Source organism: Artemia franciscana, chromosome 15 (assembly GCF_032884065.1).
Source record: "Artemia franciscana chromosome 15, ASM3288406v1, whole genome shotgun sequence".
Classification (NCBI taxonomy): domain Eukaryota; kingdom Metazoa; phylum Arthropoda; class Branchiopoda; order Anostraca; family Artemiidae; genus Artemia; species Artemia franciscana.
Window position 1 is genome coordinate 10,059,971 of NC_088877.1, and position 19,575 is coordinate 10,079,545.

The 19,575-nt window shown below is 35.3% G+C and overlaps 1 protein-coding gene across 3 annotated transcripts in view; it reads right to left on the bottom strand.

The window, feature by feature from the left end:
- The window catches only part of LOC136036028 (ubiquitin carboxyl-terminal hydrolase 33-like), a 95,759-nt gene that overhangs the window by 36,594 nt on the left and 39,590 nt on the right, over window positions 1-19,575 (bottom strand). For all 3 annotated transcript variants that reach the window (XM_065717956.1, XM_065717953.1, XM_065717955.1), the window contains exons 8-9: window positions 19,030-19,229; window positions 14,336-14,490 (exon numbers count right to left, since the gene is read on the bottom strand). In XM_065717956.1, coding sequence (XP_065574028.1) covers window positions 14,336-14,490; window positions 19,030-19,229 — 355 coding nt within the window. The remainder of the gene's footprint in view (window positions 1-14,335; window positions 14,491-19,029; window positions 19,230-19,575) is intronic.

The following is a 19,575-nucleotide window of genomic DNA, read 5'->3' on the forward strand; positions in this document are numbered from 1 at the left end:
CATTTTTAAAACAACTTTTTAAAACAATAAAAAACTTTAGCGCAAAGAGCGAAGCGTTGAGGAGGGGACAATCCTTTTCATATACGGAATAATTTCTGTTCGTTTTAAGTTTTAATGTCGCTCCTTATTTGCAGTTAAAAAACTTGTTTTTTTTTTATTCGATCTATTTCAGGGACAGTCTAGTGATTATGAGATCTAAAACTGCTGTTTATATTGCAAGTGTTTCAGCAGCAACTCTTACCCCTGAATTCCTTTGCTGTTACTGTTGTAAAAAAGTAGAAAACAGTTTTATAAACATAAAAAAGAGGCAGTTTCTTTCAAATAGACCTGCAGCCTAGTATACTTGAGCAACAAATAATGAATATATTGTTTATTCAGACGAAAAAAATAATTTTGAACAAAGAATCAATAATAAAGTTAAACTGAAATTCACCCTCCATTTCAAAACTCAGAGTTGATGGTTAACGTACGCGTACGCTAAACAAAATAATATCCCTATGAACCAAAACAGCACTTATTTTTATATATTCCCTTTTCATTTTATCTAAGCACATATATTATTCAGTGAGACCCAAAGCACCACCACAGAACACATTCTTCAAGATAATTAGCCACAGATGTTGCATTTGAATTTTTAGCGTAATCCAAAGGTGAAAGATTGTCAGAATCTAATGCATCTACAAGAGCACCGTTTGAAACTAGAAACTGGCAAATAGCTAATGCGCCTCGTCTGGCAGCATAATGTAATGGTGTGCAATTTTCAGAATCTCTGGCATCTACAGTCGCGCCATTGGAAACTAATAGCTGACAGATATCTAGTCTGTTTTCTTCAGCGGCTCGATGTAAAGCTGTTTTCTGGAGCTTAAGCCCAAAGCGCCACCAGAGGACACATTCTTCAAGATATCTAGCCACAATCATTGCATTTGAATTCTTAGCGTAATCAATAGGTGAAAGATTGTCAGAATCTAATGCATCTACAAGAGCACCGTTTGAAACTAGAAACTGGCAAATAGCTAATGCGCCTCGTCTGGCAGCATAATGTAATGGTGTGCAATTTCCAGAATCTCTGGCATCTACAGTCGCGCCATTGGAAACTAACAGCTGACAGATATCTAGTCTGCTTTCTTCAGCGGCCAGATGTAAAGCTGTTTTCTGGAAATTATTCTTCAAATTTGGGTTTGATCCATTTTTTACAAGATATTTCACCACATCTGTTTGAAATTTGGAGTTATTATTTGTTAGTTTTTGTCTTTGCCCTTCTTCCAGCATACATATTTGGTCAGCCACTCTTCTGTTAGGAAACGAGCATTCTTTATCATAACCCAATTCTCTCGTATGCCTTTTCTGAACGAGCCGTTCGAATTTCTCTGCTAACAACGACACTCTGTTTTCTTGTGATTTATTAGAACGTATGTTTTGATGTTCCATTTTTGAATTTGAGAAAAAAACTTTTTCTAGCCAATAGTGATATCACACTTGAGAAATGTCTTTTGTTACTAATAGCTATTGCTAAGAAATTAGCTGTTTATATACCAAAAATGACGTCACGAGTTTAGCATTACTTTGATATTTATAACCGAAAATGACGTCATCTATCTGCACTGTTGTATTTTTTATGCAGTTTCAAATTACCGCAATTCAAAAAATGACGTCATATTTTCATAAAGTCGTACCATTATACTATAAAAGAAAATTTAGTTGTCCGACTTTAAGAAAGTAAATTAATCCAGGGTGTGCCCGAATGCCAAAAGTTTACTTCGAGCACCATATCAGAAAAGGGGGCATCCGAGACAAGCTTGGCAAGATTGATTATACTGCTTACATGCATGATTAATGTGCTCCGATCCTTTAAATAGGACAAAATCTTCTCTGTAAACGAGACGAAAAGCAACACCAGAAATCATTTGACAAGAATGAAAAAAAAAAAAAAAAATAACAACACATAACCTTATCCCATGTAAAAGACAAAAAATTAACTGAGGAAGAAGCTAAAATCATTCTGGCGGGAAATTTGATCATCCCAGCGAGGGGATTAAGGTCAAGAAGCGTCGTTAATTCTTAAATAAATAATAATAATCAATATTGCGCTGTTTAGAGAGTGATCTCATATAGCGAGACCCATTTCATCTTCGAAAAATTTCCCAAACCATCACCTGTAGTTTAGCCTCTTTTTTTTTGGGGGGGGGGGATAGGGTCTGGATCATCGCTTCTGGATTGTCATTTAGAGATATTTTTCTTTACATCTTTTCCAAATGCAAATCTGGATATTCTGGCCTTCGATTTTAATCCTAAGACCTTGCCATAAGCGATTCAGCCTTCTCTGCCAATCCTAGCTTCTTATTCTAAATATTAAAAGTAAAAATGGGAGTTTTCGCATCCGTCTTCACACGCTGAAACAAAAGAAAGAAAAAAAGAAATAAAAAGAAAGAAAAAGAAAAAAAACTTCTAAACCGAATAAATTCACCCTTCGTAAAAGCAAAAGTTGTGATGATTTTGTTCCGAAAACTAGTTTTTGATGTGGTCTCTGAAGCTTTGTAAATATTTTATTCAAAAGAAATGTTTATGCAATATTTAAGGAATTTATGGTCGAACTATCCAGATTTTTGAAATTAGGACGAGGAAGATTGTACCACCTTTATTAGAAATTCAACTTACATATAGGCAGCATTAAAGAAAAAAATTTACAACTCAAGACTTTGGATGAACCCAGTTATTGAACTCTCTCAGACAGATCTAGTGAATGAACCGGAAGTAATTTTTTCAGCATAAATATGCAAGTTTTAATTTTAATGCTTTAGTATGAACACTGATGACTATCACTGTATATGTTGTTGAAATATCCAGACTTTTGTATTTGGTTTTCTCAATTACCAAAAAAAAATCGTAATTTTTCATTTAAGAAGTCAATCGACTTCAATGCAATATTATTTGTTTTTCCGACAACTTATTACACATCTTTTCACATTTGGCTGGGCTTTTAAAAGTGAACTTCTTATTCCAATTAAACGAACCTCGTGTTTCAGGAGTCGTTCTTGAAGGATTGGGCGGAAAAGTTAAGCTTTAGCGCAAAGATCGACGGCTGAGGAAGAAAAATAAAAAAAAAACACAAAAAAAACTTTAACAACATGTTTTAAAAATATCGACTTTAATATTATTAACTACTTTAGCAGTTATGCCTGAACGTCACGACATTCCCTATAGTGTCCTATATATTTCCTTATTATTCAGCTACTTTCAAAACTTCTTTAAAAGTTAAGTCCTCTAAAATTTATCAGCCACAAGCGCGAAGAATTTTTCGTTTGTTTTTTGAAAGAATTTATCAGAGATTTACAGACGTTTTACAAAACGTTTAGATTTTTAAGAAAAACAGAGATTTTTCACACATCTCATCGATACTGATAAGGCATTTACAAGACATCAGTTAAGTGTTACTAGGTCAGAAAATGAAGCAGAAAAATAGAGAGGGTAAACTTCGTATTTTATACCCCCTTCCCCCTAAAATCCCCCTTTTATCTTCCCCCTAAAACGACAGCTTTAATACAACTTATGATATTTACAATTCATTACAGGATGACAATTTAATACAATTTAATAACGATTGTAATACTTTTCAGGTTAAAACTCCTTTAAATGCTGATCCTACGGATTTCCTTTTTCGTTTTTTTACGAAGTCTTGCGTAATGAACAGAAAGAAACAGAGATTTACAAAACGTTTAGAGATTTATCAGAGATCTCCGTTTGCTGTGTGTCCTCCCAGCTGTAAATATTCACTTTGGTTTTGTTTTGTTATTATTATTACTTATATTTCCAACAGTTCGTGGTAACAAACTGTAAGTAAGGAACGACCCAGCTAAATAGTAAACGAACTCTATGAAACTGAATTTTGATACCAATAGATACATCAAAAGAATCGGATTTTTATGCTGATTTCAAATATATTAGTTTTATCAAGTTTAAAAAAAAGTTACGAGCCTGAGTAACTTTGCTTTATTTTTGAAAAAAGAGAAAAACACCCCCTAGAATTCATAAAATCTCAATGAAAATCACACCATCAGATTCGGCGTATCAGATAACCCTAATGTAGAAGGTTTTAAGCTGTTACATGCAAAAATGTGTAATTTTATATTTTGAAGAAAGATCACAGATGCGTGTTTATTTTTTTTCCCAAGGGTGATCGCGTCGACCCAGTGGTCCTAGAGTATCACGAGAGGGCTCATGCGAACAGGAAACTAAAAGATCTAGTGCCATTTTAAAGAGACCAAAGAAACTGGAAGGCAACAAGGTTCAACGTTGCAATGTTCAACAAGGTGGCAACGTGGGAAGGCTCCCACGCTCATTTTTTCCTAAGTCACTCGATCGAAATTTTGAGATAGCCATTTTGTTCAGCATAGTCAAAAATCTGATGACAGTGTCTTTGAGGATGACTAAATCCCCCGAAGTCCCCGGGGAAGGGATGCAAGCAATGAACTTTGCCCATTGTCAAACAGTTCGTGGTAAAGAACTGTAAGCAAGAAGCGACCCGGCTCAAAAGTACCAGAAACTCTAAAAAACGGAGTTTTGATACCAATAGATATAACAAAAGAATCCGATTTTTATGCTGATTTTAAATATATGAGTTTCATCAAGTTTGACGAAGGGACAAACCTACCCATATCAAACAGTTCGTGGTAACTAACTGTAAGTAAGGAGCAACCTGGGTAAATAGTAACCGAAACTCTAAAAGACGGAATTTTGATCCCAATAGATACATCAAAAGAACCTGATTTTTAATACTGATTTTAAATATATAACTTTCACCAAGTTTAGCCTTACCCATCAAAAGTTACGAGCCTGGGAAAATTTGCCTTGTTTTCGAAAAAAGGGGTCCCCCTAAAAGTCATAAAACATTAATGAAAATTCCGTCATAAAATTCAGCGTATCAGAGAACCTTGCGGTAAAGGTTTCAAGCTCCTATCTGCAAAAATGTGCAATTTTGTTTTTTCTGCCAGAAGAAAGATCACGGATGCCTGTTTATTTGTTTTTGATGTTGTTTCTTTTTTCCCAGGTGTGATCGTATTAACCTAGTGGTCTTAAAATGTTGCAAAAGGACTAATTCAAACGGAAGTTAAAATTTCAAGTGTCCTTTTTAAGTGACCAAAAAATTGGAGGGCAACTAGGCCCCCTCCCACACTCATTTTTCCTCAAAGTCACCAGATCAAATTTTGAGATAGCCATTTTGTTGAGCATAGTCTATAAATCTAATAACTGTGTCTTTGAGGACGACTTAATCCCCCACAGTCCACGGGGAAAGGGCGGTAAGTTATGAACTTTGCCCAATTTTTACATATAGTATTGGTTATTGGGAAGTATACATAGGTTTAAAGTTTTTTTTTCTGGTTGGGCGGGGTCGGGGTGAGGGGTTATACGGAAGGATCTTTCAATGGAGGAATATATCACGGGGAAGTGAATTTCCATGAAGGGGCAGTGAATTTTTCAGCACAGTTAAAAAAACGACTTTAATTTTAAAAAATTAAAACATTTTTTTCAACTGGAAGTAAGGAGCAACATTAAAACTTCAAACGAACAGAAATTATTGCGTATATGAGGGGGTTCGTCTCCTCCTCAATACCTCAATCTTTACGCCAAAGTATTTTTAGTAACTTCAAAAGAGTTATTTTTATTGTAATTAAATAATTAAAATTATATTATATTACGAATTAAATAATTCGTAATATAATGGTAAATAATTAAAAAATGTAATTAAATGTATTGTAATTAAACGGCTGTGTAATTCAGGGATCATAAACCTAATAAAAATATATGAATATAGAAGTTAGTTACGTAAACTAATTCGTAATTTATGTATATTTATTTCTAGTAAAAACGTTCGTAAATAAAACTAAAAGTTCTAGTGGCCTTTTTAAGTAGCCAAAAAATTGGAGGGCAAGCAGGCCCCTCCCCCATTTTTCTCAAAATCGTCCGATAAAATTTTTGAATAAGCTATATAGCCAAGTAAAAGTAAAATTAATATGCAAATTTCGCAATTACGGTGAGCAAAAATCAAAACCTGCATTAATTCAAAAAGGTTAAGAAATCAAATAAAAAAAACAAGTTTTTTTTTCAACTTCGACATCAAAACTCAAAACGAACAGAAATTATTCCTTATCTGAAAGGGACTGTCCCCTCCTCACCACCCCGCTCTTTACGCTAAAGTTTTTTATTGTTTTAAAAAGTAGAGTCGTGAGAAGAATCAAATTTTAGCGTAAGGAGTGGGGCGTTGAGGAGGGGACAGCCCCTTTCATATACAGAGTAATTTCTGCTCGTTTTAAGTTTTTATGTCGCTCCTTACTTTCAGTTAAGGGGTTTTTTTGGTGGTGGGGGGAGGGGGTTACGTGGGAGGATATTTCAATAGAGGAAGTCTTCATGGGGGAGGGACAAGTCTATGAAGGAGGCGCTGGATTTCCCAGCGTCATTTAAAAAAGATAAGAAATTAAATAAAAAATATAATTAAATAAAAAATAGAAAGTAAGGAGCAACGTTAGAACTTAAAACAAACAGAAATTTTTACGTATATGAGGGGGTTCGTCTTATAGTCAATACCTCGCTCTTTATGCTAAAGTTTTTTTTAGTTCTTTAAAAAGGACTTTTTATTCTACTTAAACAACCTTTGAGATTCAGGGGTCTTTCTTAAAGAACTGGAACAAAATTCGAACTTTAGCGTAAGAGCGAGGTATCGACTAGGGGGAGAGCCCCCTCATATATGTAATAATTTCTCTTCGTTTTAAGTTTTAATGTTGCTCCCTCCAGTTGATAAAACTTGCTGTTTTTTTAATTTAATCACCCACAAAATACAACGCATGAATGCATGAAAATACATTAGTATAATGCATGAGGTGAGAAATACATTCGAAAAACAGCAAAATAGGGAATAAAAAACAATCAAAGCCAAACAAAACAAACAAAGAAAAAGGAGAAACAGAAAAAAAGCACAACTGAAAAAACCTGATAAGGAGAAACGCGCCCACAAGCTATGTTTCAAAGCTATAGTGATTTTAGATTGATGTTTATTTCGTCTTTTGTGTTTACTTGCGTTTTAAAGCTTTGGTATTTTTACATTGATGTTTATTTCGTGTTTTGCGTTTAAAAGCTTTGATGTTTTTAGATTGATGTTTATTTCGTGGTTGCTTGTGTTTAAATGCTTTGGTGTTCTTAGATTAATCTTTATTTCGCTTTTTTTTTAGATATTTCTTTTCACACTTTTTTTATACTCTGTGTGCTTTTACTCTGAGAAGACAACTTCTCGTTTGACATTCTACCTGTGAATATCTGTATAAATTTAAGCCAGATTAAGTTTGGAACACATTAAAGTGGAATACAGTGGCCGTCAGCAATTACAAAAATCTCGCAATAAGTGAAATAGCAGATTGTTATTTAGTGATTACATTACATTCGGATATTTTCGCTTAATCACATAAGTTGTTGTATTGTCTTTTTAGGATTCTAGGCATTTACCCCACCCCCGAAAAACAACCCCCCTACCCGTGGAGAATAAGGCTTTCCGTATTTGAAAATTTTAGTTGAGTTTTTCTTTCCGTAGAGGGATTGAACTGAACTTTGGTACTTGTGCATTATACGCCACCTACTCAAGTTTACTCTGTGTAACACTCGAGAACAAACCGGTTTCTTCTTTAGTTTCTTTCAGCTTAGCACGAAGACAAAGACAAGTGACAGAATAGATGGCAAATTTATAACTTATGCTTTATACTTGCACATAAGGGGGGGGGGATAAAGTATTTGGACAGTGTGAAGTCAGAAAACAATTCTTACTTCATCAAATGCAGAATAATTGCATCTAACATATTTTGCGTACATATCCGCTATATATTACCCCCCCCCCTCCCTAATTTGTAAATATATAGCCCAAATTTGTTTCTAAGTAACGAAGAAACCGGTTTGTTCTCGAGTTTTACATATCGTAAACTTGAGTGAGTGGCGTAAATTACACAAGTACCGGTATTTTTCGTTGAAAGAGAGCCGGATTTTCCGGTATTATTTAGAAACGATCAGAAATTAAATTTAAAACAACAAGTTTGTTTCAATTGAAAGTAAGGATTAAGGATTAATCCTTAATCCTTAATGTAATTACTTATTAAGTAAGGATTAGCTTAAAATTTGAGGAAGGTGATAAATGAATCGAAAGATGATAACTCTCACCTAATAGGGACAAAGTTGAGGGAGGTCTGTAAAAATTATACATATTAGTTAAAATAACATCAAAACAGGTATTTCCACGAGTCATTGACATTTTAACAATTTGCTTTACTTTAAGTGAGGAGCTAAAAGAATCCATGTTAAGGTCGTTGGCATTGCCAGCTAAAAACAGGCAAGCACTGGGATACTTGAAAATAATTAAATCAGCACTTGTATGCAATTGCAAAATGAATTTAAGTTTTCAATCGATATTTTCACTTGGGGGGGGGGGGGTAATGGAAAACAGCTATTATAATAATACTAAATGGACAACGGAGCACTTTTAGTCTAATACCCAGCCAGAGGATTTCATCATACTCGGGACTCGAATAACTTTTGAGTAAAGATTGCTCATAGTAAAGGAAAAAACGACGCCACTTTTCCGAGTGAGTGGTCTAATGGACACAGTTTAATAAACTCTGAATAATTTGTCAGGCGCAGGGACCCTGGGTCGTGAAAGTGTACTTCAGTAATATCTATAATATCTTTTTGATTTGATTCTGAAAGCAACTCGAGTTCGGTAAGCTTTTTAAAATTATGACTTTCCGCTTTAGTAACTAAAAGTTTAGGAAAAATAAACCGATTGGGGAATCGCGACAGAGAGACTCGATGAGTTTCTGAGATTCCAGGGTGGGATTTTAATTTAACATTGTGATGTTGTGTTGGAGAGGTAGGGTAACAGAAGGATTTACCTTGGGGATTTGGAGGCGGGGGGACGGGCAAGGATATAGACTAAACATGATAAGAAAGAGGCAACTTGTTTCCAGTTGATGGGAAGTGGGAAAAATTAGTATTAATTACAAGTCAATTATTAAATGCAAAAAGCCTCAGAAACTGAGTCACATTGACAGGGTAGGGAGGAGGGATAAAACGAATGGGCTGGAGGTTGGGTTTCGTGGAGTTAGTGTAAGAAGGAGTCAAATTGGGAGGATTTTTAGAGAGAGAAACTGCGCACTGGCGGTGCTCTGTGGGTGTCTTAGAGAACAAGCAGAAAAGGGGAGGAACACAGCGCAAGGACCTGAAAAGGTCCTTCAGGTTCCCACATTTCCACATTTCCACATTTTCACTGTAAATACCTGTCGGTATTTAGTTACCCTTAAATTGCAGGGAATAGTTGAGTGGGTCCATACACTTCCCTTTTCCCTGGACGGATTTGATCTACCGCTTACCTGTGTGGTTACTGACGAATTGGCGTGTTATATGGACTATGATTATAGACTGCGCTTCGCACTAAGTTTTTGGAGAAGATATTATATTATAATAAATGGCTAGTTTCGCGGTGCTCAACGGTGTATTTATCTCTCCGCGGTGCTGAACTTTCTAGAACGGTCAATTGCCAAGGATAAAGACACTGTGATAAAGGTTTAAGCTAAAAAAAATTCCGCAATTGATAGGTTTTGCGCATAAACATTGCGCATAAACTATGCAATTAAGCAGGTAATTGATACCTACAAAGTTGCACTAAAGGTTGACATTCTTGAGAGAAGATGATCACATCCAGCGTCATCATTTTTGTCGAACATCTTTGAGCTGCTTTGCGGCTTCAAAGAAAAAGAAGATTTGCCACGTTTTGCAAAACTCGATCCATCGGACGTGCCTTCTTTTCGAGCGGACCCCCTACAGTAGTGGCCTTGAGCCTAAATACGTCCAGATTCTTAGTTTTCTAGTTGAAAAACGAGAAACATATTTGCAGAGTTCAAGCCTAATTATCTGACCATTGACGCCAGCTCACCAATCCCCCTCTACTCCTGCGGTGCTTTCAAATATTCCTGACAATATTAATTTGCAAAACCCTAAAAATCAGCGTAACTTTGTGAAGAAGCTTGGCTTTGCTGATAAGGTGAAGCATATTGTTAGTCCCCGAAATGGATTGGTAATCCACAAGGTTGATGAAGATTCTGCAATGGTGGCAGTGACTACAATATTTAATAATATGAAAATTCGGGCTAATATTATAAGAACCAAGTACGCAGGTCTTATTAAAAAGGATACTGATTTTGATATGTCTCAAATCTGCGTGCTTGTTGAAAGTATAATTTCTACAACACATTTCGGAAATTCAAGAGTTCTGCAGCTGAAGTTTAAGACAAATGATTACCTTGATCATGCATTGAGGTTTGGAATGAAGATCGAATATTGTTTATTTCGTGTCACTCGACCGATCAAAAAACCCCAGTAGTGTTTACACTGCCAAGGATTCGGACGTTTTGCTCGGGAATGTTCAAACCCAACCATGTGTAGTTGATGTGTGGGTGATCATAGCAATAAAATTATGCGTGCCAAGCAGACATAAAATATGCGAAGTGGGAAAAACCCACAAACATAACAACTTGATTGGTGTAGAAATGAAAAAACCACACCCACTTAAGGCCAAAGAAACTGTGTTACAGCCCTAGGGCGTTAAAAATTTATGTAACTATTTTATCAGAACATACATGGTGTCCGTGAAAAACTAGAAATTACTAAAAATCTGTATATTACTTTTGCTATTGTATGTCTTGCTGAGCACCTATTAGGTGAAAATAATGTGTCATTGTTAGACCGTTCTCCTAATTCTCAGTTTTTTCTCCGGTCAGCAAATGTTGTACCTGGAAAACCTTCGGGTGAAACAGCTATTGCGATAAATAAAAAGTTTTCCGCTTCTTTGTTAGATTTGAGTGATATTTATATTGCTGTTACGCTAAGATGTTTTGTATTGTCGTGTATTTAAACAACCACTAACTACCGTACCCATACTTCTGATAAGAAGTTTGCATCAGCTTGTACGTCACTATCAAAGATTCTCCATAAAATTCAAGCTACCAATAAGTGTCTTGTCTTTTGTGGTGATTTCAACACGAATCTGAATGGCCCTTCATTGCCCCTTGCTCAGATGTTTCTGTCGTCACTTCCGCTTGTCATGTCTGTCCTACCTAAATCTAAACCTTTCTCTTATGTTCATAGCTCTGGGTCAACCTCAAACCTCAATTTTGTCCTGTCTGATCATCCGAAACTTCAATCTGCAACTATAACCGTTTCAGATGGCATCCTATCAAGCGACCATCTACTCCTCCAGTTCAAAATTTACATGCCCCCCTGACAAAAAAAAAGAAAACCCTGCTGGTTTACAAAAGTATCATGGGATCGGACAGATATATCGTTATTTCAGTAGAAACTTAATTCTTTGCTGATGAAAATTAAAATACATTTCCACCTTCTGTCTACTCCATTGAGGTTTCCAGAAGACTTTGATTGATTTCTAGTTGAGTTGACGCATGCTCTTAAGGTCGCCTTTTCTGTATATGTACCTTCGACAAGGGTCAAAACAGGGACACAAAAAAGGGCTGGAAAGAAGATGATGAATTGCAAGATACCAAGCACCGTCATAAATGTCGGTTTCGGATCTGGGCCAACTGTGATCATCCTTGCTTTGGTGTTATTTTTTTAATTATTAAGTCAACCAAACATAAGTTCTGAAAAGCTCTCTGTCATTGGAAAAATAGGCAGGTTCAAACGGTAACACGTGAGATAAAAAAAATAATCGCCAGCAACTTTGGAGGAGAGTTTCAAAGCTGGCGTCAAGTTCCTCCTCGCAATCTAACCCTATCGATGTCGCTTCGTGGGAAAGATATTTTTCTTGGCTTTTCTCTCGTGATCCTCCTCCAGTTGAAACTAACAATAAACATGCTCTCCTCCGCCATATGCCAAGACTTGACCACAAGAGGAACTTTGTAATTGTTACACCATCAGCTGCCCCAACCGAAATTCGTCTATTGAAACCTGGTAAAGCCCCAGAATACAATGGGGTGTAAACTGAGCACCTCGTGTACGCTAGCCCACTTATACAGTATTTGTCACGTTATCTAAGGCTTGTATTTCTCAGCAATATATTCCAACTCCTCTTTAAGGAAGTTCTTGTTACCTGTGTCTTAAAGAAGGGCAAAAACACAAAAGTATGTGAATCGCACGGTCAATTGGTAAGCTTTTTGAAAAGCTGATCTTCCAAGAAATAAATAGAGAGCAACCATGGGGACAACCAGTTTGGATTTCACGAAGGTTTAGGTTTTGCAAAACGCACACGCAACTTTTTGGGCTATTTTAAACCGCTTTAGGATGCTGAAAAAGAACCTGTATGTGTGTGCAATCGACATTGCAAAGGCGTTCGATTCCATTATCCGTTCACACGCTCTTCTTTCGCTATTGAGAAGTGGAATAAATCCTTTTCTCTGCCATCTATTGGAATTGGTACGCTAATGCGTTCATACGGGTGCGGCTAGGTAGCCATCTTAGCAAATCTATCACGCACATGTGGGAAACCAGGCTCTGTGTTAGTCTAGCTTTTTTAATAATGCCATCCAAACCGTTACTAAAAATATTCCTCCATTTCTAATTGAGCCTTATATGAATGTCAGCCAACCTCTGTTACGCCGACGATATTCTTATATTATGAAATGATCCCCAGATTCTCCAAAATTTAGTTGATACAGTTTGCTCTGGTCTCAAAGACATTGGGCTTCAAGTCGCCTCCTCGAAAATTGAATTTCTCGTCTACGGTTCATCCAAAAACCTCTCGTTACTGTCAATGTTGGCCCAGAAACTATTTCTGCATCGTCTCCTCTGAATTATTTAGGTCTCCCGTTTGGATCAAATGTTAAAACTACTAAAATACTTGTTATCTCGGCGTTGAAAAAAAAAACATAGAAAATCAAACGGGCTGCTTGCTCAAGCTAAAGGCCAGTTTCATTAAATAGCCGTGGCAGATTTTACAACACTTTTTTCACCCCACATGTCTTCTTCTTGGTCCCTTTGTGGTTTATTCACAATGTGTTTGGGCGAAAGAAAATTAGAGCTATATTCTTCGTTTTTGAAAATATCTTCAGAGGTTGCCACTTTGGACTCACAACCGGTACATTTCGAGTAGATATGGCGTTTTTAATATTTCTTCAAAAATGGACCAGCTTGTGGGCAACTTCCGCAAACGCCGAGAAAGCATTGTCGACTTACCACTTAACTGTATAGCTTAATGGTACTGCTTATGTAGCTGAGATGTTACTTTTTTTTTTAGTTTTTCTTGTTTCTTTTATTTTTCTGCAATTTTGTGCTCCTCTATGTGCATTTCTTGTATGTAAAGAGGGTAGAAATAAATTGTTGTTACTATTAACTTATATATTATTATAAATTATAAATTATTAGCATTACTTATACAAACGTAAATATTGCCCGAGACGCAATAAACTCATTAATTTTATTTTGAAGAACAGATGCAAAAATATTATTTTTTTTTTATAAATAGTTTGTTATTTATATTTAAATACTGTCTGTATTCCAGTTCAATTAAGTGTAGATATCGACAACATTTAAGATAATGTCAATTTTTGTTTCATCAGGGTAAAAAAAAGGCTGTCATTCAGTCAAAATAAGATACAGCTGGTCCAACAAACCAGCTAAGCGTCTTAGATCAAAGCCAATTTCAACAACCTTATAGTAAAGCCCCGATATATTACCCAAAATATTACTAGTTAGAAATGTTGTCCAATGTAGCCTTCAGACACTTACCAAAATGAGGCGTTTTGGGTGTGAATCTTCTCCACACCTACATGTGTTATTTTCGCCCGTTGCTCGACATGCCCACACCGGACACACGCGTGCCCGTTGCGGGGTTCATCTGCTATCTGCACGGTGTAAAAGAGCAACAAGGATTATACTCCAAAACCGCAACATACCCTATGATCAAGCCCTTGCGAAACTGAAATTTATCTCCACTTAAAGTCCGGCTTGAACACCTGATTCAGCGATTTGGAAAACCCGTCCTAGCCAATACGAGCCACCGATCACTACTACCCGAACCAGCCCCTCAGAATAGTCGAGCTCAGTTACAAAATAAACTCCGACCCCCTAAAGTACGAACTAATCGTTACACCAACTCATTTGTTCCTTTCTTCGCATTTTCAATGCTGTGTCGTAGTGTGTGATTTTTGTTTAAATGTATGATTTTGTAAACAAACTGAATTTAGCTATGCTATGATAGTTTTTAATTATACCAATCTTTCTCTTTCTCTCTACCATCTTAGCTAGATTTGTCTTATTCTGAATATCAATATAAAGAATTCGAAGGTTTTGAACTAACCTGTACATATTGTCACCTTTCAGCTCATCAGAGCCAAAAAAACCGGAGAGGCAGTCATATAGAGAAACCGTTGGCCCACTAAACCATCCGAAAGTCCAAGACCAAAGCCAGTATAGCCATCCTTGTAGTAAATGCTTCTCCATGATACTGACACTCTATAGAAAACACAGAGAATGTAGGATTAATTCTTGAGAAAGAGGAGAGGAGAGAGAGAGAGTGTGTGAGAGAGAGACAGAGAGAGAGGCGGAGAGGGTAGAGAGAGAGGGAGAAAAAATGGGAGAGAGAGAGGTAATCAAATAATGTTCTCGAAAACAAAAGCGAAAAATAGTAGTGCTTCAAAATAATCACAAATACACAGTTGCTGGAAAAAAGTGAGAAACAATAGAATTACGAATAAAAGGAGCACATACAGATTTATAAACATAATTAAATCGTGAAATATGGTGTCAGGAATTAGTATTTGCATTTCCTACTGAATCACGACCGTTTAAGTCAATTTGAAAAACAAATAGAAATGAAGGATGAACACCATAAAAAAATCAATTTGACAAAATTCACACTAAAATATCTGTAATAAATCCTTAAACCTTAATACTTTAGACACACTGTTAACTACAGATTTTTAATACCTCGGTCTCCAAGTTATTTTCTTTTTAGAATCCCCTCTATTTCCTCAATTTCTTTTTAGAATTTTGAGCTGGTATTTCGAGAATTCATTTACTTTTTATTAAAACGTTCAGAAATTTTTCGCTAAAATTAATCATCTTACATAGGGAATAATATTTGTTTTTTAAGGATATCTCTTCTTCTATTTCGTTCGCTACGATTTCAAAGAAGTCATCATACATTACTGCACACAGGCATTAATATGAATATCCTTCTCCTAAACAAATTAGCCACCTACAAAAATTACTGTAGGGAGGTGCCCCTCCCTACAGTATTGGAGTAGAGACCTGGAAAAACCGAAGTATAGTAGGGTAAAGTTGCACTGCTAAAGGACGAGATTTGATATTCGATAACACTAAATTTTTCGAATAAAGAAGAAAGAACAAAAAAGAAAGAATTTTTGAATGTTGATACCCCCCCCCCTCCACTCCATACTCTCAAAATAGACCTGGGGTTGCTGAAGGTTAGAGAGAAAGATGGGTTTATTAATATAAATAACAAAACAAAACAAGCAAATGGCCCGAAGCAAAGCTTGTTTGGGCTTACAACCCCAATACACATACAAATAAAAACAAGACGAAAAAGAAGAAAAAAATAAAAAAGAAAAAAAAGGAAAAGAAAAAAGAAAAGAAAAGAAGAAGAAGAAAAAAAATCAATTACCCTGCATTTCAATCGAAACGGAATTACACTTCAAAAGAGACAAAAAAAAAGAAACTAAAACCACTTGACCAGTATCGCCAAAAACAAAACCAACATCTTGGCTCCACTTGAGGTCCACTCAACTATCAAAACCATAAATATTAAGGCAAAATAGCTTTAATTCCCGCCAAAATTCAAGAAAACCATCCATGTTTCTCAAAGCCGTAGGTAAACAATTCCATACACGGGGTCCTAGATGCCGAATAGAAAATTGAGATCTACGGGTAATAGCAAGCGGACGACGAATTATATCGGACTGTCTAGTAGAATGTGTATGAATATCACTTCCTAATTCAAACATACTTTTAAAAAATATTGGTAAACAATTTTGAAAATATTTATATATAAACAGGCTTCGATAAAAAGTAATAAGTCCTGCTAAAGGCAAGATTTTGCATTCTATATACCTCTTTTGTACCGAGTCTTCAAAACCTAAACCACATAACACTCGAAGCGCTTTATTCTGCAAAACTCGAACATGATGGAGATGAGAAGAAAATGTACTACCCCAAACATTACAACAATATAGCAGATAAGGGTGAATTAAGGAATAATATATAGTTCTTAAAATATCTCTTGGGAAAATATACTGCAACTTTCTTAAAATGCCAACATTCCTAGCGAGTTTAAGACTAATATAATCTATATGTTCTCTAAAGCTGAGACATTCATCAATTAAAACTCCTAGATATCTTGTACAATTTATTCTTAAAATACTCATATTAAGTCTCAATAGCAACATTAAGTCTGTCTGTCCAAGGGTAATAATTTGAGCTCCTACAATAAAAAGCAAGATTTACTATAATTCAAATTTAACTTATTAAGCTTCATCCACTTTTGAAGAAACTCCAGACAAGAACTAATACGACTCAACAGCTGAATTCCTGTTTGTGCAGCCACAGTTATATTAGTGTCATCCGCAAAGCTGGGAACAATTACTCCTTCCCCATCACATCCAATGTCAAGATCATACGAAATCATATTAAAAGCTCTACATAAATCATTTATAAAAATTAGAAATAACAGGGGACCAAGAACAGATCCTTGAGGTACTCCAACTTTAACACTACTGACTGAAGAAATATTATCCCCTAGTTGTACATATTGAGTTTTTTCTTTTAAAAACGAGGACAGTAATTCAAGAAATGGTCCTCTAAAACCGTAATTTTCTAATTTGGCAATGAGTATAAAATGGTCAACGCAGTCAAAAGCTTTTACAATATCAAGAAAAACAGAAGCGACTTTCATACCATTATTCAACGCATCATTCACAAAAGTTGTCAAAAATAAAACAGCATGCTCAGTAGTTAAACCCCTCCGAAAACCAAATTGATTTGGATTAAAAAATGACTTACTCTCCAAAAATTCAACCATTCTTTTAGCTATCAATTTCTCAAACAATCTAGATACTACTGGTAATAAAGAAATGGGCCTATAATTTCCTAGTACATTTTTATCTCCATCTTTATAGACAGGAATAACTTTTGCAATTTTAACTTGGGAACACTCCAGTCCTTAAACATTCATTAAATAAATACACTAAATGACCGGAAATAACAGGGTAAATATACTTTAAAGTTTTAACTGTTACAAAATCAGAGCCTGAAGCTCCAATTTTTAATTTTTTCAATGTTTCAGAAAGCTCAGAAGATTGATTGGCTTCAAATATGCTGAAACATCACTTGCATTCGATAAATATTTCTTAAAACTACCTTCATGCTCAGAAATAACTATACTTTGGACCAAATCCTTCCCCACATTAGCAAAATGACGTCACATTCTATCAGCAATTGTACTATCCTTATTTATACTGTCAGGAAATATATCATTATTATTAGGACTTACGACGGATTTTATAATTTGCCATGTTTTTCCGGGGTTACCTTCACAAGATTTAAATTTATTACGATAGTAATCAGCTTTGGCTTTACGAAGTAGTGTATTTAACTGGTTACTATAAATCTTGTATTCTGTTTTATCACTTACACTGTTACTAGCCGCACACATTTTGAACAAATATCTTCTTCTAATAATAGCCTTTAAAAGAGCTCGAGTGATCCATGGTTTCTTTGGAGTTTTTCTACGACGAGTTGCATTTTTACAAATACTAAAATCAATCAATAAACTATTCATAATTGAATACCAATTTTGAAACTTAGCATTAATATCTAGTTCATTACTATTTAAAAATTTAAAATTACGTTTCTCTAACATTACTTTATAAAGAATGAGCACATTATTATCAATGATCACTTTTTTTGTATCTATTTTGTGAATTTGAGTTAAGCCTAGTACCTTTACTAAAAAAAACTTTGAACACTCAGAAATATCCCAAAATGGTCAGATACTTCATTTATTATCACACTTGCATTCAACCCATAACTCAGTATAATATTTAAAAACTGGCTAACTTCTGTATTAATAAACAAATTCATTAGGTCAATAATGAAATCACCGCATACAAATATAGGTAAGTTTCTACTCCTAATCATGTCCAACTGTTTTTCTAGTAACATAAAAAATTCATTAATATTACTCGACGGAGGTCTATAAACAACAACCAAATAAAACACCTTGGATTTCTTGCTAACCTCTAATACCAAACTCTCAAATACCATTTCTCTATAGGTTAGCTGTTATATGGCACAACCTCTTATTCATAACTACTTACCCTTATTTACTTAAATTAGATAAAAGTTATTCTTTTCCCTTTTTACTGTGCTCAGTCTCCCTTTAGTAAGAAAAAAAACCTTCCAAGCCTTGGATACTTGGAACTAAATTTTACCCTAAAATTACGGTCTGGTAAACTACATACAGCTAAATCATCTTGTTTTAATTCCGAATTTAAACGGGGAAAATCAGAGAACATATATCTTACGATGTATCTTACGATATATCTTATATTGGGTCCATATATCTAACGATTTGGGTCTTTGATGACCGTTTTTTTACGCTTTCAATCTGAATCCCCAAATTGGTGTGTGATTTCCTATCTATAACAATGCAACTTTTCACACTGGGCTCTGTGAAATCCTACAACAGAAGTAAAGCGGAACTCTTGTAAGAACTTGTTTATATTTGATTTGTCTTCTGAACATTTCAGGAATCTACGAACTTTTCAGGAGAAATGTAAGTCACATTTCTCCGAGTTGACTCCTTTAATAACCAAAAAATGAATTTGCCAAATTTTGGAAAAAAACCTCAACAAGATTCGAACCCACGTCCGGTCAATAAATTTTCCAGAGCCCTGAATATCTATTTAAACTTTTCTACCTTTGAATCTTTAAGCAAAGACGTTGCTTACTATTGGAACTGTCGCATTTCCTTACCTGTTGGAAAGAAGACATATTATTTTGAATCAAGTTGACTTGCTCTTTCGTGGGGATAGGCAAGGATAAATCTTGAAACGTTTCTAAATTGGACGAAGCTCTTAAGCAGGTTAAACACTGGACAGTACTGATTATCCTCCCGTCAAAAGTGTCTGATATAATACTCCTGTATCTTGTAGGCTTTGGAGCCGACCGATCTCCTAAAAAAAAAAGATATTAAAGGATCACAAATACTATGGAAACAGTGGTAACCAGAATGTTTATTCGCTTTAACATTCATTTCTTCACTTGCAGTAATTGCTGTTTTAATTGTCAACTCTTTTCTGATCATTTTATCCTCCTAACAATCTTATAAACCATTTCAATTTTGGACATAGTCAATCAAGCATCCAAAACCTAGCGATTAAAAGCTGCAAATATTTAGTTTATAGTCTTAAGGCAGCACGGATACCTTATTACCCACTGCTCTAACATGACAACTGATATTAGTTATTTTGACTTTGGTCTTCCCACGCCTATTGGTGCAGAAAGCGACAACGATGCCCC